Here is a 20978-nt window from a genome sequence, read left to right on the forward strand (position 1 = left end):
CTGTCCTCTGGAAGAGGAAGTCTGGATCAGCACATCTCCATACGGTGTCATCTGCTGTTGGAGGACAAGGAGGGACCGATGTTCCCAGAGACCCCAGGCTTAAGGAATCTCTCCACTCAGACTGTGTCTGGTCATGGAAAATTCACCAATAGAAAGCCGTTGTCTAACAAGTGTCTGCCAAGTGCAAAACTCAGTAGGAAACACTTTTCAAACATTAGGCCTGTCACCATTGATCCATTTATCAGATGCTTACTAAGCATCTACCAAGTGCTGAGGGGGGCAACACCAAGCATTCTGTTCTTAAAGAACTTAGTCTCTGGATCCATCCAAAGGCAGGTGTCCCTGGGAAAAGCATCTCATCAAGCTGTTAACAAGTCATTAACACCTTAGCGTGAAGTAGTTAATCAGATACTGGCCATCGGGAATGAAACACCCAATGTTGTTGATGAGGATGATGATAGGAGAGGAAGGTGGAGAGTTCTGGGCCACCCACAGGAAGGGTGGGCCCATGTAGGTCTCCTAGGGTGCCTGTGTTTTTGCTGCAGGAAAAAGGGAGGGACAGAAGGAAACCAGAACAGAGCCACAGTTCAGCAAGTTTACGAAGGCCCTGCCCTAGCTTTAAGTATCTGGAGAGATTCAGGGGTAGGAGGAAGGAGAGCCCCCTACCTTGGGATATCTCTGCCGCTGGCAGGGGAGACTGGAGACAATTTCCTACATCCCATGTCCCAGCTTCATCTTCCCTCACACCCTTTGAGGTATCAGGATCACTTGGTTTTCTAGGTGAGAATTGAATTTCGAGCCAGGCACGGACATCTCTGAGCCTCAGTTTTACTTATCTGTGAAATGGTGGGGAAGTATGTCATATCAGAGAATCAAACCCCCAAGTTTCCAGGACCCCATAGTTTTCCTTAGACACTCAAGGAAAATTTAAATTACTTGTTAAATGACATTTGTATGGTTCTTGATTTTATAGCCAAAATGTTTTATTTCATTTACCTAAGTAATTTGTAGCTTTTTTTGGTGGTCTTTGTTTCTACATTGTGGTGGTCAGTTGGACATGCTTGTTGTGATCCCATGGCCCCAGTCGAGACCCATTGGCTCCTTACTCTCAGCCTTTAGGGTCTGATAAACCATGAGAGAAGGTCTCAGAGGGAGAGGGGCAAGAAATCTAGTATAATCCAAGAGCGTAATTGCTGGATGAGAGAAAAAGAGAAGACACAGAGGAGAGGGGATGCTGAATCCACAAGGGCTGCCTGGAGGAGGGGGTTTGGGTTCCAGTCTGTTAGGGGAAAAAGCCTTGGATAGGCCGGCAATGCAGAAAGACAAAAGCAGTCCAGGAAGGGCATTTATGAGGAAAGAACCCTCCAGCTGTAGCAAGTGCTAGTGAAGGGCAACCACAGGTGACGACTCATAGAGCCCAAGCTCTGTATGTGATAGAATGAGCAATAGGGAACCATTGAGGGCTCTTGAGCCAGGCAGAACCTAAGCAATACAGTCTGAGGAAGCAGAATGTGGCTGCTGGTGGGTAGGAGTAGCGGGGGTGGGGAGAGGCTGGAGGCACTGAGAGAGGGGCAGGTGGTTCTCTGAGCAAATAATCGTCTCCAAAATTAAAGAGAATGAGCTGGGTTGTTTGGATGACATCAGCTCTGATCCTGCCAGCTCTGCTCAGCAGACTGACTCAGGAAAGGAGCATGCTGCCCGTGAGCCCCCCCACAGGGGTCCCTCCTCGTACCCTTGTACTCCCTGCAGTTCCAGGCAAGTGAGGCACTGAGCCCCAAGACGGCTGGATGGAGTGCAGTCTCTGGGGGACTTGGCCACAATCAGAGCTACTCATCTGGAGGCAGGATGGCTGTTTAGCAGGTTTGCAGCTGGCAAGGCTAAAGGTGAGCTCATTCCAGAGGAGCTGGGGTAAAAAGGATGGAGAAGGGCTGTCCTGCCAGGCATTCAGCTCCACTCCCACCCACAGTGTGGCTGCCAAAGAGGCTTACTCCTCACTCAGCTCTGGGGCCGGGAGCATCTCCTTTGAGGTTTGCTGACCATCTTCTTCCTCCAGTCCCACCCTAAGCTTCTGGTGAAGGGTGTGGATTACAGGAATCTGAAGACCCAGGTCCAGGTCCTGCCAGGTGACCATGGGCAGGTCTCCCAACTTCCTAAGCCTCTGTTTCCACATCTCTAAAAAGGGGGCTGTTCATACCTGCTGCACCTGCTCCCAGGGGTGGATGGGAGACACCACTTAAATAATCATGATGATGCTGCTGCTGATACTACTAATGATAGCTACCACACGCTGTGAGCTCTGCGGGGCACTGCTCTGAGCACTTCCCATGTAGTAACTCATTTAGTCCTCTCAACAGCTGTGTGAGGCAGATATTATTATTACCCTGTTTTGCAGATGGAGATACTGAGGCACCAAGAAATTAAGTAACTCACTGGAGGGCACACGGCCACACGGCTCATGAGCAGAGGAACCAGGGCTCAATCCCAGCAGCCTGGTGACAGTGTGCACGCTTAGCCTCTACGCTGTCCTGGCTTGCTCGTGTACAGATGTCCAGCACGGGTGCCTGCCCTTTTCCAGGTGCACAGGACCAGCTCTAGTCTCCCCCAAGCTCCGGTTCTGTGTCCCTGCTCTCCCTCCATCATCTGAACCTCAACGTGATGAAATGTGCTTGCCAGGACCGACTTCCTCCCACTCTTCTTCCTGCCACCACAGACGACCCCGAGCTCTCCTTCTCAGCCTTCTCAGCTCTCCTGAAGTAAGTTAATGTAGTGTCAGGACTTGGGTGAAGATGGGTGGCTGGAGCCTATGAGGTGGTTATGTATTTCTCACACACAGCAAGGCTTTTCCCTATGTCCTGCTCTGGGCTGTTCCCCCAGCCTCCTGCCCACTAGGGCAGCTTGTCCCATCCTTTAAGACAAACCAAAACCCACCTCCTCTAAGAAACTCCTCCCCAATTTCTACATCCTCCCTATCAGGGTCAGCAGCACCTCTCTGCACACGCCTGATTGCACAGGTGCCGTGTGCATCCCTCCAAAATGATCGAAGAGGTCCCTCTGAGGTCAGACAATGCATTTTGCTCCTGTGGCCCCAGGCTCCAGGGCTTGTGCCAGCTGATAGATGTGCTCTAGCACGTGTCAGAGGGTGCATGTGGGTGCATAGCAGTGTGGGGGTGGTCATGAACACGGATGTGAGCACCATGAGTATCCAGCCTGTAGGGAGTGGCATGGCGGTCCCAGTGATCTGCGGCTAACAGCTACTGTGATGGGCCAGAGCCTAGCTGTATGGGCCTGCGAGCCGATGGCATGCGTCTGAACACATATACACTGGCTTCTGGTGACAGTCCACCTGACAGTGGGTCCCTGTCAGATTAGCTCTCTGTTCTTCTCCGTTAGTGGCACATGGGTGACGGTTCCACCTTCATCATATTCTTTTTTTTTTTTAAGATTTTACATATTTATCTGAGAGAGAGAGAGAGTCCGCACAAGTCAGGGGAGAGGCAGAGGGAGAAGCAGGCTCCCTGCTGAGCAAAGAGCCTGACGCTAGGCTCGATCCCAGGAACCCGGGATCATGACCAAAGCTGAAGGCAGATGCTTAACCAACTGAGCTATGCAGGCACCTTGCTTCTTTTTCAATAATAGCCAAGGAGGGAAGCATGGTGACTCCCAGCTGGTGACCAATTGAGGGAATCAAATTCATTCATTCATTCACTCATTCACTCATTCATTCAACATCCCTGAAACCATGAAAATTAGAGAGGTTCTAGCTAGCTGGGCCTGAAAAAGCATCCTTTCCTGGGGGCAACAGGATGGACAAGGGGACTTCTCAAGGTCACAGAGCATCCATTCCACTGAGACCTTCTCTACCAGAGAACACAGATGAATCAGTGAAAGCCTCACACAATACCAAGTTTGGAAGCTAGGGAGAACACTTCTAAAGGTGAGAAAATGGGAAGGTTTGAGGCCAAGGGAAAGGCACAGGGAGAAACTCGGAAGAGTGGCAGCTCTAGGACGCAGGGCACATACATTGTGACTGCCTTCTTTCACATTGTGTGATTCATTCTCCAATTACGGAGCAAGCACTCTAGGCCAGGGGAAGACGGAGGCTGGCAAATTCCCGGGCTTGCCCTTGGCCAATCAAACAGAGCACTGGTTATTTCTATGCCCCTACTGGCCCCAACTGCTCCCCCATCTTTATTCCAGGTTGCTATTTGCCATATGGTGAGAAAAGCCGGGAGTGTGTCCAAGGACATGGTTTCTTTGGCGTCTTCCTTGCTACCCCTCTGCCCCAAAATTTAGGTGAGATTCATGTAACATAAAATAAACCATTTTAAAGTGAACAACTCAGTAGCATTTAGTGTATTCACCATGTGGTATAAATACCACCTCTATCTATGTCTGTACATCTCATCACTCCAAAAGGAAACACAGTACCCCCTAGCAGGCACTCCCCATTCTCCTACCCCAGTCTCTGCCACTGCGTAGTTTCCATGGATTTACCTGTTCTGGACATTTCCTATGAATGGAGTCATACAATATGTGACCTTCCACGTCTGCCTTCCCTCACTTAGCATCACGTTTCCTAGATTCATCCATATTACAGCACGTGTCTGCACTTCATTCCTTTTTATACCTGAATAATACCCTGTTGCAAAGCATATACTACAATTTTTTATAACCACTCATTGTGGACATTTAGGCTATGTCTTTGTCCTGTCAGGCTGCTACAACAAATACCACAGGCTGGTACCTTATAAACAACAGAAATTTACTTCTCACAATTCTGGAAGCTGGGAAGTCCAAGGTCAAGGCACGAGCACGGTCGCACTGCAGAGGGTGCCCAGCCAGCAACTTCCCCTATGTGGTGGGAGGGGCTGGAGAGCTCTGGGCGGTCTCTTTATTAGAGCACCAGTCCCATTCATGACCTAACCCAAGTACTTCCCAAAGGCCCCACCTCTTAATACCACCATCTTCAGGGATTAGGGTTTCAACATGTGAATTTGGGGGAGACACAAGCACTTAGAGCATAACAATCTGTTTCTACCTTTGGTTATTGTGAACCATGCTGCTGTGAACATGCATGTACAAGAGTTTGTTTAAGCACCTGTTTTCAATTCTTTTGGATATATAGACCAAGGAGGGTAACTGTTCACATGCCAGTCCTATGTTTAACTTTATGAGGACATGCCTGACTTTTTCACAATGGCTGAAACATTTTACATTCCCACCAGTCACATACAAAAGTTCCAATGTCTCCACGTCCTTGTCAACTTTTTATTTTCCATTTTTTTTTTAATTACAACTGTCCTAGTAAGTGGGAGGTGGTACTTCACTATGGTTTGGGTTTGCATTTTCCTCACGATGAGTCACGTTGAGCATCCTTTCATGTGCTTTTTGACCACTTGTATATCTTCTTAGAAAAAAAGTCCATTAAAGTCCTTTGCTCATATTTTAATTGGGTTGTTTGTCCTTTTGTTGTTGAGTGCTAAGAGTTCTTTGTATGTTCTGGATACTAGACCGTCAGCAGATAGATGATGTGCAAAGGTTTTCTCTCATTCTGCAGGATTTCTTTTGACTTTCTTGGTAGTGTCCTTGGATGTACAGAAGTTTTAAATTTTGATGAAGTCCAACTTCATCTATTTTTTATTTTGGTGCTTGTGCTTTCATGTCATATCTAAGAATCCTTTGCCAAATCCAGGCTCATGAAGATTTATCCCTTTATTTCTTCTTAGAGCTTTCCGTTTTAGCTCCTATATTTAGGTTGTTGATCGATTTGACATAATTTTTGTATATAATGAGAAGTGGGGGTCCAACTTTATTCTTTTGCATGTGGCTAGCCAGTTGTCCCAGCATATCCAGCAATGGTGTCAGCATCCTTGTCAAAATGGCCATAAATGCATGGGTTTTCTCCCCCAAATCTTATAAACATATTTGTGTTAGGTAGGAAGATCCTACAAGCACTATCCCCAGGTGTCTCTGCTAGGTGAAGCTTCCTTAAGTGGGAAGCCCAGCAAAGAATAAGGCCAGTCCTTGCGCTTGAGGCCCCCAAGTCTGGCACTGATGGAATCAGTCACACAAAGAGATCAGCTCAACTGCATGTGGAAATGTCATGTTGGATGTGAGCAGTGGGCATAGCAACATCCTAGAAAACAGACACTCAGACAGGCCTAAAGATTCAGAAAGATTTCCAAGAGGAGTGAGTACCCAAATGGAATGTCAAAGGAGCAGTAAGAGTTGTCCGCATAGGGGGAACCTGGGTGGCTCAGTGGGTTAAAGCCTCTGCTTTCGGCTCAGGTCATGATCCCAGGGTCCTGGGATCGAGTCCCGCATCGGGCTCTCTGCTCAGCGGGGAGCCTGCTTCCTCCTCTCTCTCTGCCTGCCTCTCTGCCTACTTGTGATCTCTGTCTGTCAAATAAATAAATAAAATCTTTAAAAAAATAAAAAAAATTAAAAAAAGACTTTAAAAAAAAAAAGAGTTGTCCGCATAGTAAAGGTGTAAATGGAAGTCTCCATTCCCAAAGACACGTGTGAGCACAGGCATCACCCAGACAGATGACTCAGCCCCTAAGTGGACATTCGCTGGAGGTCTACAGAGAGCAAATGAATAAGATACTTATGCTCCCAGACATTGTGGACACTCCTTCACTCCCCACTCCCCTAGACTGCTCTCCAACCAAAACTTCCATGCACACATCTTCCTTCCGGTTTCTTTGCCCTGTGTACTGAAGTCAGACCCACAGAATTTAAGTTGGCGACCATGGTCCTATCTCTATGATTTCCTCTCTTGGGCTTCAAAGGAGTCTTCAACTGAGTCATAAAGCAAGAGCGCAGTCATCCTTATGCACTTCTCAGGATCTTAATTAGGCCCCAGATGACAAAGAATCCCTCCATTTCTCAGGCAGATAAATTGCAACCAGAGGGATTGCCCCTCTGCCCTCCTCAATACCCCAGCATAGGACATTGTTGCCTCAGTTCCCCAAAATCATATCTGCCTAGCCTCTGGGTCCTTCACTGTGCACCCAGCACCGGGCACAACACCCAAGCCTCATAACCCAATGGTCAGAGGCATACCAGCACTCTGGTCCTGGAGGAGGCAACCCCACGGATGGCTCATGGGTTCCTCTAAAGGCTGTCTCAGGTTGTAGATCCCATCTGTCCATCCCTTCCCCATAGCCCCTCTTGCTGGGTCACTGGAAATTTGGTCTTTGGGGAAAGGCAGAGCATCAGCACTGGGAAGGGCCTTAGGGTTTTCTGGTCCTGGAGTTCAAGACCCAGGGAGTCCATGGATGGGCTTTGGGGGATTTGCAAACCTCTGAACAGGGAGACATAATTCTGTACAGTTTCAGAGGGAAAAGGTCCACAGCTCACCTCAGTTGGTCTGAGTGTAACAGGTGACTGGTTAGTGGCTGAGCCAGAACAGAACCCCCATAAGTCCCAGGGCATTATTCCCCATAGTCACCACAGCAGTTATACCAGAAGGATGCATTTGGGCAGAAAGCCCACCAGACTCTTGGACTCTTGTGCTTCCCAAGCTTTACTGCATCTTGGCACACAGAGGAGGACCTCCATAATACATGAAAGACATAGTGAGGCTAATGGAGGTGACAACTTGGGGCAAGAGGCCCTGTCTTTGGAAGACCAGCCACTATTACCCTGAGGGATGGAGGAGCAAACAGCTCAGGACACCCATGCTACTAGGTGGACCAGAAAGCACGTCAAAGGGCTGAATTCTGCACACCAAAGCTGAGGGACCAGAAATCCCACCCAGCCCCACTACCCACTTCAGAAAATCTAAGATCTCCCAGCCCTCACCAAAATAGGCACACAAAACCTGTCCCCAAACCTATTGTGACGGTGTGATTTAAGTTCTCTCTCCAGGAATCTATGTGCCCATTTTTCTAGTTATTTGATTAAACTTTCCCCCTCCTCCAGGAGGCCTTCCTTGTTTAGCTTCTGCATCCTGGTCCCCACTCAGTGATGCCACAGAGGGCTTCCCTTCCCTGATTTGTACCAGGACATGGTTTTGCGCGTATGTCCATCTCTCCCATCAGCCTTGAGATCACCTCCAGAGCACCCTGCTCTGATCTGCCTCCAGACTCCCTAAAGGCTTGTACACGTGTGTGGGCTGGAGCCCATCATCATTATGGGGTGGGCAATTTGGTGAGATTGACACACTGACAAGACTGACACACTGATATCACCCAAGGGCAGTTTATTGAATGTACAGCAGAAATCCCGAGTCCTTAACTCAAGCGATGGAGGGACTGGGTGTTGCTGTTCTTGGGAATATTTACACCAAGAGCCATGACTTCCAGGCTGGACAGTGCCACCAGAGATGGATCAAGCTCCCCTCACTGAACACAGCTCATAGCAACAGGAATTGAGGATCACAAGCACTGCAGTATACGGCCCTAGCAAGAGGACTAAAGATAAATCACATACTACAGTCCTTGACAAAAAGGCAACATAATCATGTTACCCTCATCAAAAGAACCTAGTGTTTGAAACAATTCCCTTTGTTACAGAGGCAGTGATAGGCCATGGAAAGAATATAGACTGTGGAGTCAGCTAGACCTGGGCTCCACTCCCAGCCCAGGGAACTTAGTGGGTGACAGGGGCGGGTTCTGCAGCCTCTCTCTCAGAGGCTGGGACTTCTCCTCTGTCCTGAGGTTGCCGATTGCACCCACCTTGCAGTCTGGGTAAGCACGAGGGGCAATGCATGCAGGGAGTCTGGCACATAGCAGCTGCTTATCATAGGGTAGTAGCTCTTACCAGTAGTAGAGGAGTGGGTGGGTGACACAAGGTGGCAGGAAACCCCCAGTTCTCTGTCACTTGGCTTTGTGAAGCTGAGTACAGCTAGTGGTCTGAGCATACACACCTTTTCTCCTGAATAAAGGGGTCATTCAGCAAAGAGCTTTCGGAGGTGACAGGCAAAGCCTGGCTGACCGTGCCCCTCCCGGGCACACACCTCCATCCTCACCCCCGAAGCTGGGGTTATGGGGGGGATCTTCCCAGACACCTGCGGATTCAGCCTAAGCCCAGAACAAGACTACTCCTCTTCCCCTCCCTCTCCACCTCCTTCCTCTTCTCTCCCTCTGGGGAGGACCATAACTTCCCAGAGCCAAGAAGGCAGTTATAGCCTATGTCCCAAAGCCTTCTGCCAGCTGAAGGCAGTAAGGAAAACAAGAAGTCAGTGTCCACACGGGACCTGAGAGGATAGAGAGGCGATGGTGCCAGTCAGAGCTGGACAGTGAGGGGGGCCAAGGCACAGGTGGTCAAGTACACTACAGACAGTCCAGGACTCAGGGGTGGAGGATGGGGAACAGCAGACATCTCTGGGCTTGGTGGCAGTGGCAAGGGCATCTCTTCTCCCAGATCCTGAGGGAACTGGGCCCTCAGGGCTTATCGGGTGGCTTTCCTGGCCGGGGTGCTGGCAGAGGTGCTCTTGCCTTTGAGGTCTTGGGAGTCCTTGAGGTCTCCCCCACGGGCCCCTTTGGCCCTGGACTGCCCAGCCCGAGAGCTGCTGTAGCTGCCCACCATGGTGCTGGCCCCGGCGTCGGCACTAGAGGAAGAGCTGGGATGGTAGTAGCCGCTCCCACCGCTGCTGATGACGGCTGAGGAGGCAAGGCCAAGAGCAAAGAAGAAGGGCAGCAAGGATCAGTCAGAAAAGGAGCCATCCCCCCTTGTCCCCAGCAACCCTCAGCAGCCAGGAAACACCACCAAGATGAACGAGCACCCTGCAATGCGCCAGGCTCTGGGTGAGGTGAGGACCACATGACACAGACGCAGTCTGCCCTCCTGGAGTTTCCTGGACCGTTTGACTCCCCAAGTGCACATGTTCAACCTTCTCTCTCATTAACAATGCCCCAGGGAGAGACAGAGAGGAAATGCAGTGGGCATGACTTCAGCCACTGTTTCCATGGGTCAAAGGGAAATAGGTTTCCTTTGAAGCCAGAGAAGTTTCAAAAACTTCAACAGAAACTCCCAGATTGGGGGAGACCATGAGTGAAGGGGGCATCACCCTATTCTGGGGTCCCCGCCTACCTACCCAGCCAGAATCCCCACCCAACCCATCTCTCAGGGATACTTACAGATGCTCACAGAGGATGGATTCTCACCAGACATCCTGTAAGACAGAAAGTTAGAGGATAAAGCCTCAGTGAAGTGTCTACCCTCATCTACAACCTTGATGGGCACCTGCTTTACCATGTTTGTTATTTTAATTCATCCTTAAAACACTCTGTGAGATGGAGATTATAATCCCATTTTACAGGTGAAGAAATAGAGATGCAGAGACACTAAAGGATCTGCCAGGACCACAGCTTGTATGTGCCAAAGCCAGTGAGGAAATCTGGTCTGTCTGATCCCACTTGCTCTTTTCACAGCATCACCTGTGCTACCTGCTTCATGTTTGAGCTCCCCTCACAGGGAGCAGCAGCTGAGCTCCCCAGTCAAACCAGCACTCTGTGCTTATTATATCTTTCATCTTCCACTTCCCAAATGTCCCCAGCCCAGCAGGGAGCCACCCACAGCCCCTTCTCCCCAGAGTTCCCCTCCACATCTTCCCCAACCTGCACTCCTCGCCCTCCAGCAGCTTGCGGTAGGTGGCGATCTCCATGTCCAGGGCCAGCTTTAGGCTCATGAGCTCCTGGTACTCGCGTAGCATCCGGGCCAGCTCCTCCTTGGCCTGGTGCAGGGCGGCCTCCAGCTCATCCAACTTGGCCCGGGCATCCTTCAGGGCACAGTCGCCCCGCTGCTCAGCATCGGCGATGGCCGTCTCCAGGTTGGCACACTGAAAGAGAAAGAACAGGGAGCTCATCAGAATGCAAAATAGTTCTTAGATCTTCTGGGTTAGGTAGCAAAACCCCCTCACTTCCCAGATGAGGCCCAAGGTGACAGTGAGTGAGGCTCCAGGAACAGGACTACAGCCCCGCCTCCTCTATTTTCTGTTGCAGATGGATTTTCTGTGAGAAGCTATTAACATAATTGCATTTCACGAATATAGGAAGAAACTTGTGATGTTTGCGAAGTTGACTAGATCCTGCTGTTGGAGGCCACCAATGGCTCTAGGCTGAAAGGATACCAGGTCCAGGAGAATCATGCTGAGACCCCAGCCAGGTCACATCTAGGGATCAGACAGCCTGACAAGGCACCACTGTAGTTGGATTCCTGTCTGCAGGACAGCTCCCAGTGGGGACCCTTGACCTGTTAGCACCAAGAGTGAGCGTTTCTGGAACACTCCAACATTTTGCAGGAGAGTCTGGCTAAACACTCCCCTTGTCAGCTTGAATTGGGTGAGGGAGGCTTCCCTTAGAGCTTGAGGTTAAAGGCATGAAATCATACCTCAACGTCAGAAACTGGGCTCTGACAAACATCTAGCAGCACTGGGATGCCTCGTACTGATGGAGAGGAAAGCTGTCGCCGTGCTCCTTACATTGCCTGGCATGGAGGTTGTAGGGACACAGGGAGGAGAATGGGCTCCGATCTTTTACCTTGGTGTTCTATCACTAGTAGAGTTGACCTGGTTCTTTGAGGAGGACAAAGAAAGAATTCCCCACCCCTTTAATATTATCTCCCCGCTGCCATGGTGTTTAAGCTTTGTTGCTTTCAGGGAAGACAGGATTCCCTAGATGAAGTGGACATGGTACCATGATACAAGGAAGGGACACCCAGGAGGGCTTCATCTGCTGCTGTCCTCCCTTGGTCACCAGGATGATGCCCCACCTTAAGGGCAGGAACTTAGCATGGCCACAGAAGAGCCTGGGATGCATTCCCTATGCACTCCTCCATATGTATCGCGTGTATAGTGGGAAGAGAAGGCGTGGGACCTGCCATCAGGGGATACGTCTGAAGAGACGTAGAGCAGGTTTGTTGCACACAGAAAAGGTCTGAGTAAAAGAAGGAAAGAAGGAGGAAACCTGATTTCTGTCCTGACTGCTGATAACAGCTGGGGACCTTGCGCATGTCACTTCCCCTCTCCTTATCTGCCCATCTTCTTTATCTGCAAACTGGGAGTCAGATGAAGTAAGCTCAAGGGACTTTCCAGCTCTTAGCAGAATGCCAGCTCTGACCACAGGTACAGAGGCAGGTGGGAAAGAGAGATGTTAGATGGCTGAGGGGCTCCCAAATCCAAATTGGGAGATATGCTTTTTACTAAACTGGGCTCCAGTTTCTCCATCGTGGAGGATGAAATTGAACTTCACAAAAAACTTGACATTCTTGGTGAGGTTGCTGCCCACCTGCTTCTTTACATTCGCAATCTCACACCGGATCCTCTGGATGAGCCGGTTCAGCTCTGACATCTCGTTCTTGGTGTGTTTGAGGTCATCACCATGCCGACCTACTGCCAGCTGCAGCTCTTGGATCTGGTTTCCGAGAGATAGAAAGTTGGTTATGAGACAGGACTGCACCCCCACCCCCGATTCGAAGTAGGGGAAGGGTCCTGAGCAAGCAATTCCATGGCTGAGGCCAGACAGGGGAGGTGGGTCCAGGACAGGGCGTGATGGAGCTGGAGCCTGGGCATCCTTCCGGCTGTGTGGTGGTGGTTCCCACCGGAAGTCCACCCACTTCTCTAAGCGGAAACTGTGCACTGGACACATCCTTTCTCATTGCCCTGCCTGCAGTCTTTTCTGAGCTGGCTGAAAGAAAAGTGCAGGTCACGTTTATTAAGAACTTTTGAAATGTAAGAAGAACTCTCTACTCATTAAGCATCTCTATATAGAGGCCTCTGCTAAAGGCCAGATTCTACTACTCCACGTGCTAAGGATGCAGCAATGAGCAGGCCAGGTGAGGTCCTTGCCCTCACAGAACATGAATTCTCCTGCAGCCCTTTCTCAGTGACAAGTGGAAGGCCAGAAGCTGAGGGCAATGTGTACACTTGGGGTGGTTGGATTGTTAGCTCAGGGTTTGCAGCTCATACCTTCCCCTCTTCCTTGCCCAGTCCTCCAGAGAAGAGGGGATGGCATATCCATGGACGGGGGATGAGGAACCTATGATCTTTGCTGTTGGTGGGATTTAACAAATGTGAAAAGGAGTGCCAGAACAGGACAGGTGTAAAGCCCTGGAGAGCAAGCAGATAAAGGGTCTTCTCCACGCATTACTCCCAGTACCCAGAAGTCAGATAGACTTCCACTTGCTCCTCTTGGAAGTCTTCCCATATGGGCCAGAAAAGAGCTCATGGCTTCCTTTTCACTCCCTACCCCACCCTGGATTTCCCCTAGTTGCTCTCCATCATATTTGTTACTCTCTCTTCTTCTGCCCCATGATGACAAGCCCTAATCCCTGGAAACATATTTTTCTACAGCAGAAACACCTCTCTTCTTTTCTCCATCAGAGGATTGCCTGTCCTTTTCTGTTGAATGTGCCCATCAATTCATCTTTGATAACAGTCTCTACTGAGAATTCTTTTTGAATAGAATATCATTAAAGCATTGGTTATAACCATCCTTTCATTCAACACATCTACAAAGGTCGCTCTTGCATTCCCTGGTGGAGGTATCCCTTCTCAGGAAAGGAGAGGCTGGTGGAGGACAGAGATCCCCCTGGTGCCCACCTTGCTCTGGTACAGCGCCTCGGCCTCAGCCTTGCTCTTCAGGGCGATCTCCTCATACTGAGCTCGGACCTTGGCAATGATGCTATCCAGGTCCAGGTCCCGGTTGTTGTCCATGGACAGGATGACGGAGGTTTCACTGGCATGAGTCTGAATCTGGGCCATCTCCTGAATTGAGAGATGAGGGCAGAGTCAGGGTACCCCAGCCTGCCTTGGTTGCCTATTCATCTTCTGGGCTGAAGTGATGGGAAGAAGTTCCTGCTCCAGATCTGAATGTTGGAGCCAAAGGAGAAGGCTCACAGCAACAGGATGTACCCTTCACGGGCAGTGGACAGTGAGAGACATTTCCTATAATTCACAGAGTCAAGAGCCTGTGCTTGAATAGGACCTCAATGGGTCACTTTTTTCTGCCTGAGTGGAAGATCACTGTCAGCCCAGGTGGGATTTTCTCTTGCGTATATGGTCTCTGGGGACCAAGATCCTACACTTCCATGGTCTCCTGTGAAGAGTTTTGTACCTTACTATCAAAACCTTCATTCTGTTATCCTAAATCCCTCTTACTGGCATCTCCCCAGAAGAGTCAAGTGAAGCCCTCAGCTGGAAAGAGGCAGGGTGGGGGAAAGGCGGGAGCATCCTCACCGCGTCATACAAACACTTGAGGAACTTGATGTCTTTGTCCAGAGAATCTACTTTGGCCTGGAGCTCCACCTTCACTGTGTAGGCTGCATCGGCATCCTGCCAAGAGGCACCCAAAACATTCAGTCAATACAACCCTCATCTCGTGAGCTTTCCCTGTCCCTGCTCCCAGAGCCATCTGATTTCCTATTGTTTGCCTGCAAAGGGAAGCGTATGGATGAATAAAATTAATCAGTATTGCTTTTTCTCGTACTCAATGACTCTTTGAACATAGAGAAAGGGGAAAGTTGCTCTGTTCCACTGGAGGAAACAAAGCCCAGAGAGGTAGAATGAGTTTCCCCAAGTCACACAGGAAGGCCAAGCTAGACCAGAGTTTCCCTTTTCCCAGAACAGAATTCTCTCCTGCCTGTCTCTGTCCTTTGCTTGGGTGTGTATCCTGCCTCTAGCTAGAGGCCAGAACCATGACTCCATCCCAACTCAGGCATCTGCCCCTCGCCAGAAGGCCTGAACTGGAGTCCTGAGCATAGTTAGTTAGGAGGGGGATGCAAAAGAGAGCATAGGCTCTTTGCTCCCTTACCTTCTTGAGCACCACAAAATCGTTCTCAGCTGCTGTGCGCCGATTAATCTCCACCTCATACCTGTGGGCGAAGAGAGAAGATAGCAGATCCCTGCAGGATCTCCTAGAGGTGAGTGCCACAGAGGCTGGGGGTGGCAGGACTCTGCCCCTGAGTTACCTCATATATATTCCACTCACTGGATCCTATGAAAATATCCAAGTGCCTATTAGGTTCCCCAAACTGGCCACTGAACCAATCACTGGATCAAAGAGCAAGAAACTCCTTCCTATCAACCAGGTAGGAAGTTCTCATCAAACAGGGCAGGCTCTTCCCCCACAACCAAGGGAGGGGTGTGAGCCCCTGGCCCTAGTTCTTGCTCTCTCCCCTCCTAAAAAGTAGGCACAGAGATTGGGTTTTCCCAGGAACCTCTGGGAACATGGCCCACGACCTTGGTGGGGCCTTCTCACCTCCTCTTGTAGTCCTCCACCACGTCCCGCACGCTCCTCAGCTCCGAGTCCAGCCGCACCCTGTCCCCGGACAGCGTCTCCAGCTGCTTCCGCAGGTTGCTGATGTAGCCCTCGAGGATGGGCTCCAGGTTCTTTCTGCAGTTGCTCAGGTCCAGCTGCTGCAGCAGCTCCCACTTGGTCTCCAGCACCTGGTTCTGCTGCTCCAGGAACCGCACCTGGGACCACAATGGAGGTGACCATGTCCATGGACATAGACTATTGACTCTCAGGGTACATAGATTTTTCTAAAGTCATTAGCCTCAGGCATTGACTCTACACTCATGGAATTCCATGCAAACTAGACGTTTTACGAGTGCTCATCCCATAGCTTTCTAGACAAAACCAATCCCTGAAAACTCATGGAGGAAGGAAATACCATAATTTTCTTTCATTGTCTGACTCAGCACCCAGGAGATGCTCCTCCTGATGACTCAGCCAAGTGTTTCTTCTGTACCATGGGCCCTCCCCTCCCAATGGTGTTGACTCTACCAGTTCTTCATCTTCTTTAAAGAGCTGGAGATATATCCAACTGTCCTCCAGAAACCCAGTACTTCTTTCTCAAGGTGGGGCTACACTTTACTCAATTTTCCACCCTTCTGTGCAAAATACCCTGCAGAAGCAACACATTCATTTATTCCCTTGTGCTACCTAGCTTACAGGATGTTATTATGATGGAGGAGCCCCAGCTGCCACCTTTCCATCCACAGTGCCCTCTCCACTCCCAGGCAGCAGGGAATTGCTCACATCTCACTGAACTCTCTCATCCTTCTCCCATGAGACCCACCTTATCGATGAAGGAGGCAAACTTGTCATTCAGAGCCTTGATCTGCTCCCGCTCCTGGGTGCGCACTCTCTGGATCTCGGGGTCCAGCTCCACGTTGAGGGGAGCCAAGAGGCTCTTGTTGATGGTGACCCGGTAGATACCCCCAGGTGGGCACATGGATGGGCACACAGGCCCTGAGGCCACACTGCCAAACATGCTTCCAGCAAAGCCAGTGGCCCGGCCCCCTCCATACCCAGAGCCAGGCCCAAAGCTATAACCTCCAATCCGAACACCACTACCTGCCATGTTGAGGGAAATACACCGATTCCCTCCAAGACTGTAGAGGCTCCGACTGCCAAAGCCAGCCCCAGGTCCTTTGCCAGCTGCACGGTAAGAAGCCGCACTGCCCACAGCCTTCCTCAACACCACTGCTGAGCGCCCACTGAAGCCACCCTTGTCACCACCAGACTTGATGTTCAGTTGCCGACTCATGGTGGGAAAGATGGAGTTGACAGAGTTGGAGGAAAGCAGTCACTAACGGATAGAGAATGCTCTGATGAGGCACCCAGAGTGCGCCCTCCTTTTATCCTGTCAAGCCCAGGACACCGGAAAAGGGCGTCTCTCCACTATCTTCTTTCCTTGTGCTGAAGGGCCAGGAGCCATGGGTAATTTGTAGAACAGAGATCTCCAAGCCCTTTGTGGCAACAAAGCGTTTCTGATAGCCAGCAGAATATGCTGCCCTTGCAGACTGGAGTGGTCTAATCGGGCATTTATCTGCTCTTTTAATTAGGGACCTGGGGACTTATCCCCTTCTGAGATCTCCTAGCTTTCTTTTTCCAGGGCTACCTCCTTCTTGCTTATCTATCAGCAAGGAGCAGGGGAAATGTCTGGCTTTATCCAGAAAGGGCTCCTTCAAAAACCCAAGGTTTCCTTCCAAGATAATCCATCTCCTAGTATCTGGTCTTGTTGAGGAGTCGAGGTGTTCATGCCAGAGAAAAGGAGACTCGGAAACATGAGGGGTGTCTTCAAAGATCTAGATCCAAGACAGAATTTCCAGAGTCACTCTTTGGGTCTCTAAGAACCCCAGCTGTCCAGCGGTGGAGCAGACCCCAGGAAAATAGTGCAAATGACCCCACAGAGTCTGCATGGTCCTCAGCTGGGGTATTGTCTGGGGATTTCCGTGGGTGAGGCCTGGGTGGTGGGGACCTTGGTGTTGCCTTTTCAACAGTGAGAAACTTTTCAGGCAGCTGGCAGTTCCTTCAGTCACATTTTTGCTCCTGAACAAGGTCTGCCCCATCCTGGGAGCCCAGGCATTAGTTCTTCCCTCCTTGGGGAGAACATCTTCCCAACTCTTATGCTCCCTGGGAAAACATTCCATGCCCAGAGACAGAGGTCCCTGAGCTTCACTCATGGGTTCAGGATGGGCTGTTCTGCCAGTTTCCAGATCACTTCAAGAAGCTACTCAAGTGGGGGACATGAGAAAGCAGTCCCTTATTAGCTCAGGTAGTCCTGGCAGAGTGAAATGTTACAAAATTACTCCAAAAACAGACATCTGGTAGCTACCCTAATGCAGGACTCTGACCACCTCCTATAAGTAAACTGAGCAGCTTTAACCCCTTTGGATCAGCCAGATAGTGGTAGACCAGTGTTCCCACTGCTGGGGAGGAGGGTGGAGATGGTGCTGGCCAGCAGGCTGGAGCCTGGAATGCTTCTCAGAGGGTCTTCCCTTCACATGGTGTTCTCCTCACATCCCAGAAAGTGGCAGTGGGAGTTCATTCTCTAGGAACCCTGTCTCCCCACCTTCCTGGCAGGGCCTAGCCCCAAGGCATAGGAGGGCATAATTTAAATGGTTTCTTGTAGTTTTCTAAGCCAAACTGAAAGTGCTGGTGTGTGCATGTCAACAAACGGTGTAATTCCCTAGACCAACATATGGCCCCAGCCCCCAAGGGGGATCCAGACCAATGAGAGGGATCTACATAAAGAACTGAATCTGGGGCCCATGCTCCAGACTGACAGAAGAGCTTTGTGAAGCAAGGATTGGGAGGTATGCTGGGGAAAACAGGCTAATTTTGATTGGGGTTTTAAAAACGTCTGGAAGTCTGGGCTTGTACCCCCACCAGCACTCATAGCAGGGACTGCTTCCCGGTACCTTCCCCCTGGCAGTGGGGACTGACACACTACTTGTAGTAGCAGCAATGGTGGCAGCAATAGTACCCACCATAGTGATCATCACAGTCATAACAAAAAGAGTTCACATCCATTATTCACATTGCATGAGCCAGGCATTGTGCTGAGGACTACTAGGATATCTATTTCAACCCTGATGTTACTAACTTCCCTTGACAGGTGAAGAATTGGAGGCTTAGAGATGTTAAAGAACTTGCCCAAGGTCACTCAACCAGTTCATCAGAGCTGGGACTGGAATCCGAGGGTGTCCGGTCTCAAGGTCATGTTCCTAACCAGCACGTTACATGATAGGATGACAGCTAGAGGGAAGACATGGGGCTTTCTGTGTTGGGGACCAGGAAATAAAGGGGGGAGTGATGGTGATGATGGTGACTTGGTGGTGACTGTGACACAGAAGGAAGAGGAGGCAGAGGGGGATTTCCTGACAAGGGTCATCATGGTGGCCACGCAAGGTGTCCCTCCTAGCTAATGCTAGGGGATGTAACTGCAGGGGATTGTCTCTGCCTACCCAGTAGGATCTCTAGCAGTCCCAACCTTCGCTGTGTTGGTTACCTTCTAATCAGTAACCACACTCCAGACCCCAGTCTTTGAGTTCATTGGGCTAATGGGTGTCCCAAGTTCGGAAGAGATCAGTCATTCAATAGCTATAAAATTGAGCGCCTACTGTGTGGACTGCTCTATGCTGGACAGTGAGAGAGAAACATCTAAGACACTCTCCTTCTCCCCTAAGAAATAGAAATTGGAGTGGAGACAAAATACAAGCTTGTGAAAATTGTTTTGTTTTTGCTCTAGTTGTCATTTTCACTCCACGTGCTTGCATTGGATCATGAGTGACTCGGACAAGCAGTTACTGGAATTCTGATTTCTTAAAAAATCAGAATAAAATACAGGGGACTTTCTGAGGTAGGGTCAGGAACCAGGAGGCCGGCCAGGCTGCACATGGGCAGGAGAGAAAGATGGTGGAGGAGGCCAAGACACCCCCTCCTTGCAGAGAGTGTGGAATCATGCGAGGGTAAAGAGGAGAAGACACTTCACACTTTAGGTTAATGAACAGGCTCTGTGCTGCATGAGATCATGTCAGAGAGACAGGTGCCCAGGGAACCCCAAGGAAGCTGAACCTGTGAGCCCCGTGATCTCCTGCCATCTTGGCTAAGGAAGCTCCTGGAGGTAAGAGGCTCACTCTGCAGGGCACACCACACTGGTGGTAAATCAAGAGAAGGGCCTTGAATAATCCCAAATGGACATAACCAAAGTCCTGTCTGCTTGGTTTGAGAATGGACACCAAAGGCCATTTTTCTCTAGTCCACTGGCCTTTTGACTACCTCTCAACACAGTCCAGCAGTGCAGCATTCTGTAGATAAAGGGCATCGATAGAAGAGGGCACCTGAAGGATCCTCGAGGTAACTTTGGGGTGACAAGACCTGGAGACAAACCACGGCACCTTAGAAGTAGGAAGGACTTGAAACCGAATTCTCTGATTTCCCTTTGAAAGTGAGCTCAGTGCAGAAACCTAATACTCTCAACCTGTCTGAACCAGTTTGAAAAGAGGCTGTTTTCCCATCCTCATCCGCATTTAGCTAGCTCGAACAATAGAGCTCATCTGCTTTTCTCCCATGCTCACCACACCCCCTCCCGGCACCCTTCCCCTCCCTGACGTGTAATGCGCTGCATCCTGGAACATCGAGCCTGACAGCAGATGGGACGGGCACCTATGCGTTGGGGCACAGCCCACTGTGGCAATCTGGGGCTCTAGACGCAGAGGGGCAGGTGATGTGGAGGGAGTGAGGCAGAAAGTTCTGTGTTAGTGAGAAGGGGTCCAGAACATGAGGGACCATTGGAAGTAACCAAAGACCATTTTGTAGGGAGACCGACTATCACGTTTGCCTGGGACTGAGACGTTTCCCCTCAGTGCTACTACCTGGACAGCTCTGGACCACCTGGACAGTGGATCACACTAACACCCCCCCCCCCCCGTATGGCACAGTACAGTCGCAAACTCTCCCGTAGTCTGTAGGGATCACTGAAGTGACATCTCCCCCAGTCTGTAAAACTTCAAAACCCAAGCAATGCTCTGGTCTCTCTCCATCTGTGCTAGGCCCCCTCCCCACCCCACCCCCACACGTGTTAGCATGAATTCCCCCAGATCGCCTTTAGCACATCCCGGGCCGTGTCTCACTGAACTTCTCCATTCCTGTCGCTTTCTTTCTCCCTGCGCTCTGACCCCTAAGCCTTCAGTGGCTGGACAGACCCCCAGCCCTTTAGTGTAGATCAGGTACTTTATAGCTCTTGTCTCCCCTCTTTTTAAAAAGAAAAGCTCTCTGAACTCTCCACAGCTCCACCCCACCACCTACCTAGTCATCCCAGGGAATTTTCCTCTCAGCCCAAATGCACAGAGGTATGTGCAGACAAGCGCTGTCTTGCTCTGGAAAGGACATATTTTCTTCCATTCGCTTGTTTCAAAATTCCACCAGGCCCCCATTCCTGTATTACTTCGTCCATCTCCTTACCTCAGACCCCTCCTCCCTAGCCCCTTTCGGAAGAATTTTGGAAAGTATTTCCTGCCCCCCGCCTTATTGCCTGATTCTCTCTCTCCCCCCACCCTTTTTTTCAAAGACAATGGAGAGGCTGGGGGAAATGAAATGCCTTAATCTTTTGATCGTGACTATGAAGCTGGTGCTTGATCCGCCTCTTCCTTTGCCCGTTTCCAAAGCAAACAAGCCGGGCTGTGCGGTGGGCTATAATTAAGCCAGTCATCACTAATGACATGCTCTCTATCTCCCATCGGA

The 20978-nt window shown here is 50.3% G+C and overlaps 1 protein-coding gene across 1 annotated transcript in view; it reads right to left on the reverse strand.

Annotated features, from left to right (window-relative positions):
- Nucleotides 1-8191: 8191 nt before the first annotated feature.
- LOC308347115 (uncharacterized protein) overlaps nucleotides 8192-20978 on the reverse strand; it is a gene marked incomplete at its 5' end in the record, with an annotated part of 28404 nt that continues 15617 nt past the window's right edge. Inside the window, 9 exons of the mRNA XM_080810262.1 lie at nucleotides 8192-9608; nucleotides 10086-10120; nucleotides 10566-10786; nucleotides 12234-12359; nucleotides 13547-13711; nucleotides 14183-14278; nucleotides 14757-14817; nucleotides 15204-15418; nucleotides 16027-16521. Coding sequence (XP_080666388.1) covers nucleotides 9397-9608; nucleotides 10086-10120; nucleotides 10566-10786; nucleotides 12234-12359; nucleotides 13547-13711; nucleotides 14183-14278; nucleotides 14757-14817; nucleotides 15204-15418; nucleotides 16027-16521 — 1626 coding nt within the window. The 3' untranslated portion in view covers nucleotides 8192-9396. The remainder of the gene's footprint in view (nucleotides 9609-10085; nucleotides 10121-10565; nucleotides 10787-12233; nucleotides 12360-13546; nucleotides 13712-14182; nucleotides 14279-14756; nucleotides 14818-15203; nucleotides 15419-16026; nucleotides 16522-20978) is intronic.

Source organism: Martes martes, assembly GCF_963455335.1.
Source record: "Martes martes genome assembly, chromosome: 8".
Classification (NCBI taxonomy): Eukaryota; Metazoa; Chordata; class Mammalia; order Carnivora; family Mustelidae; genus Martes; species Martes martes.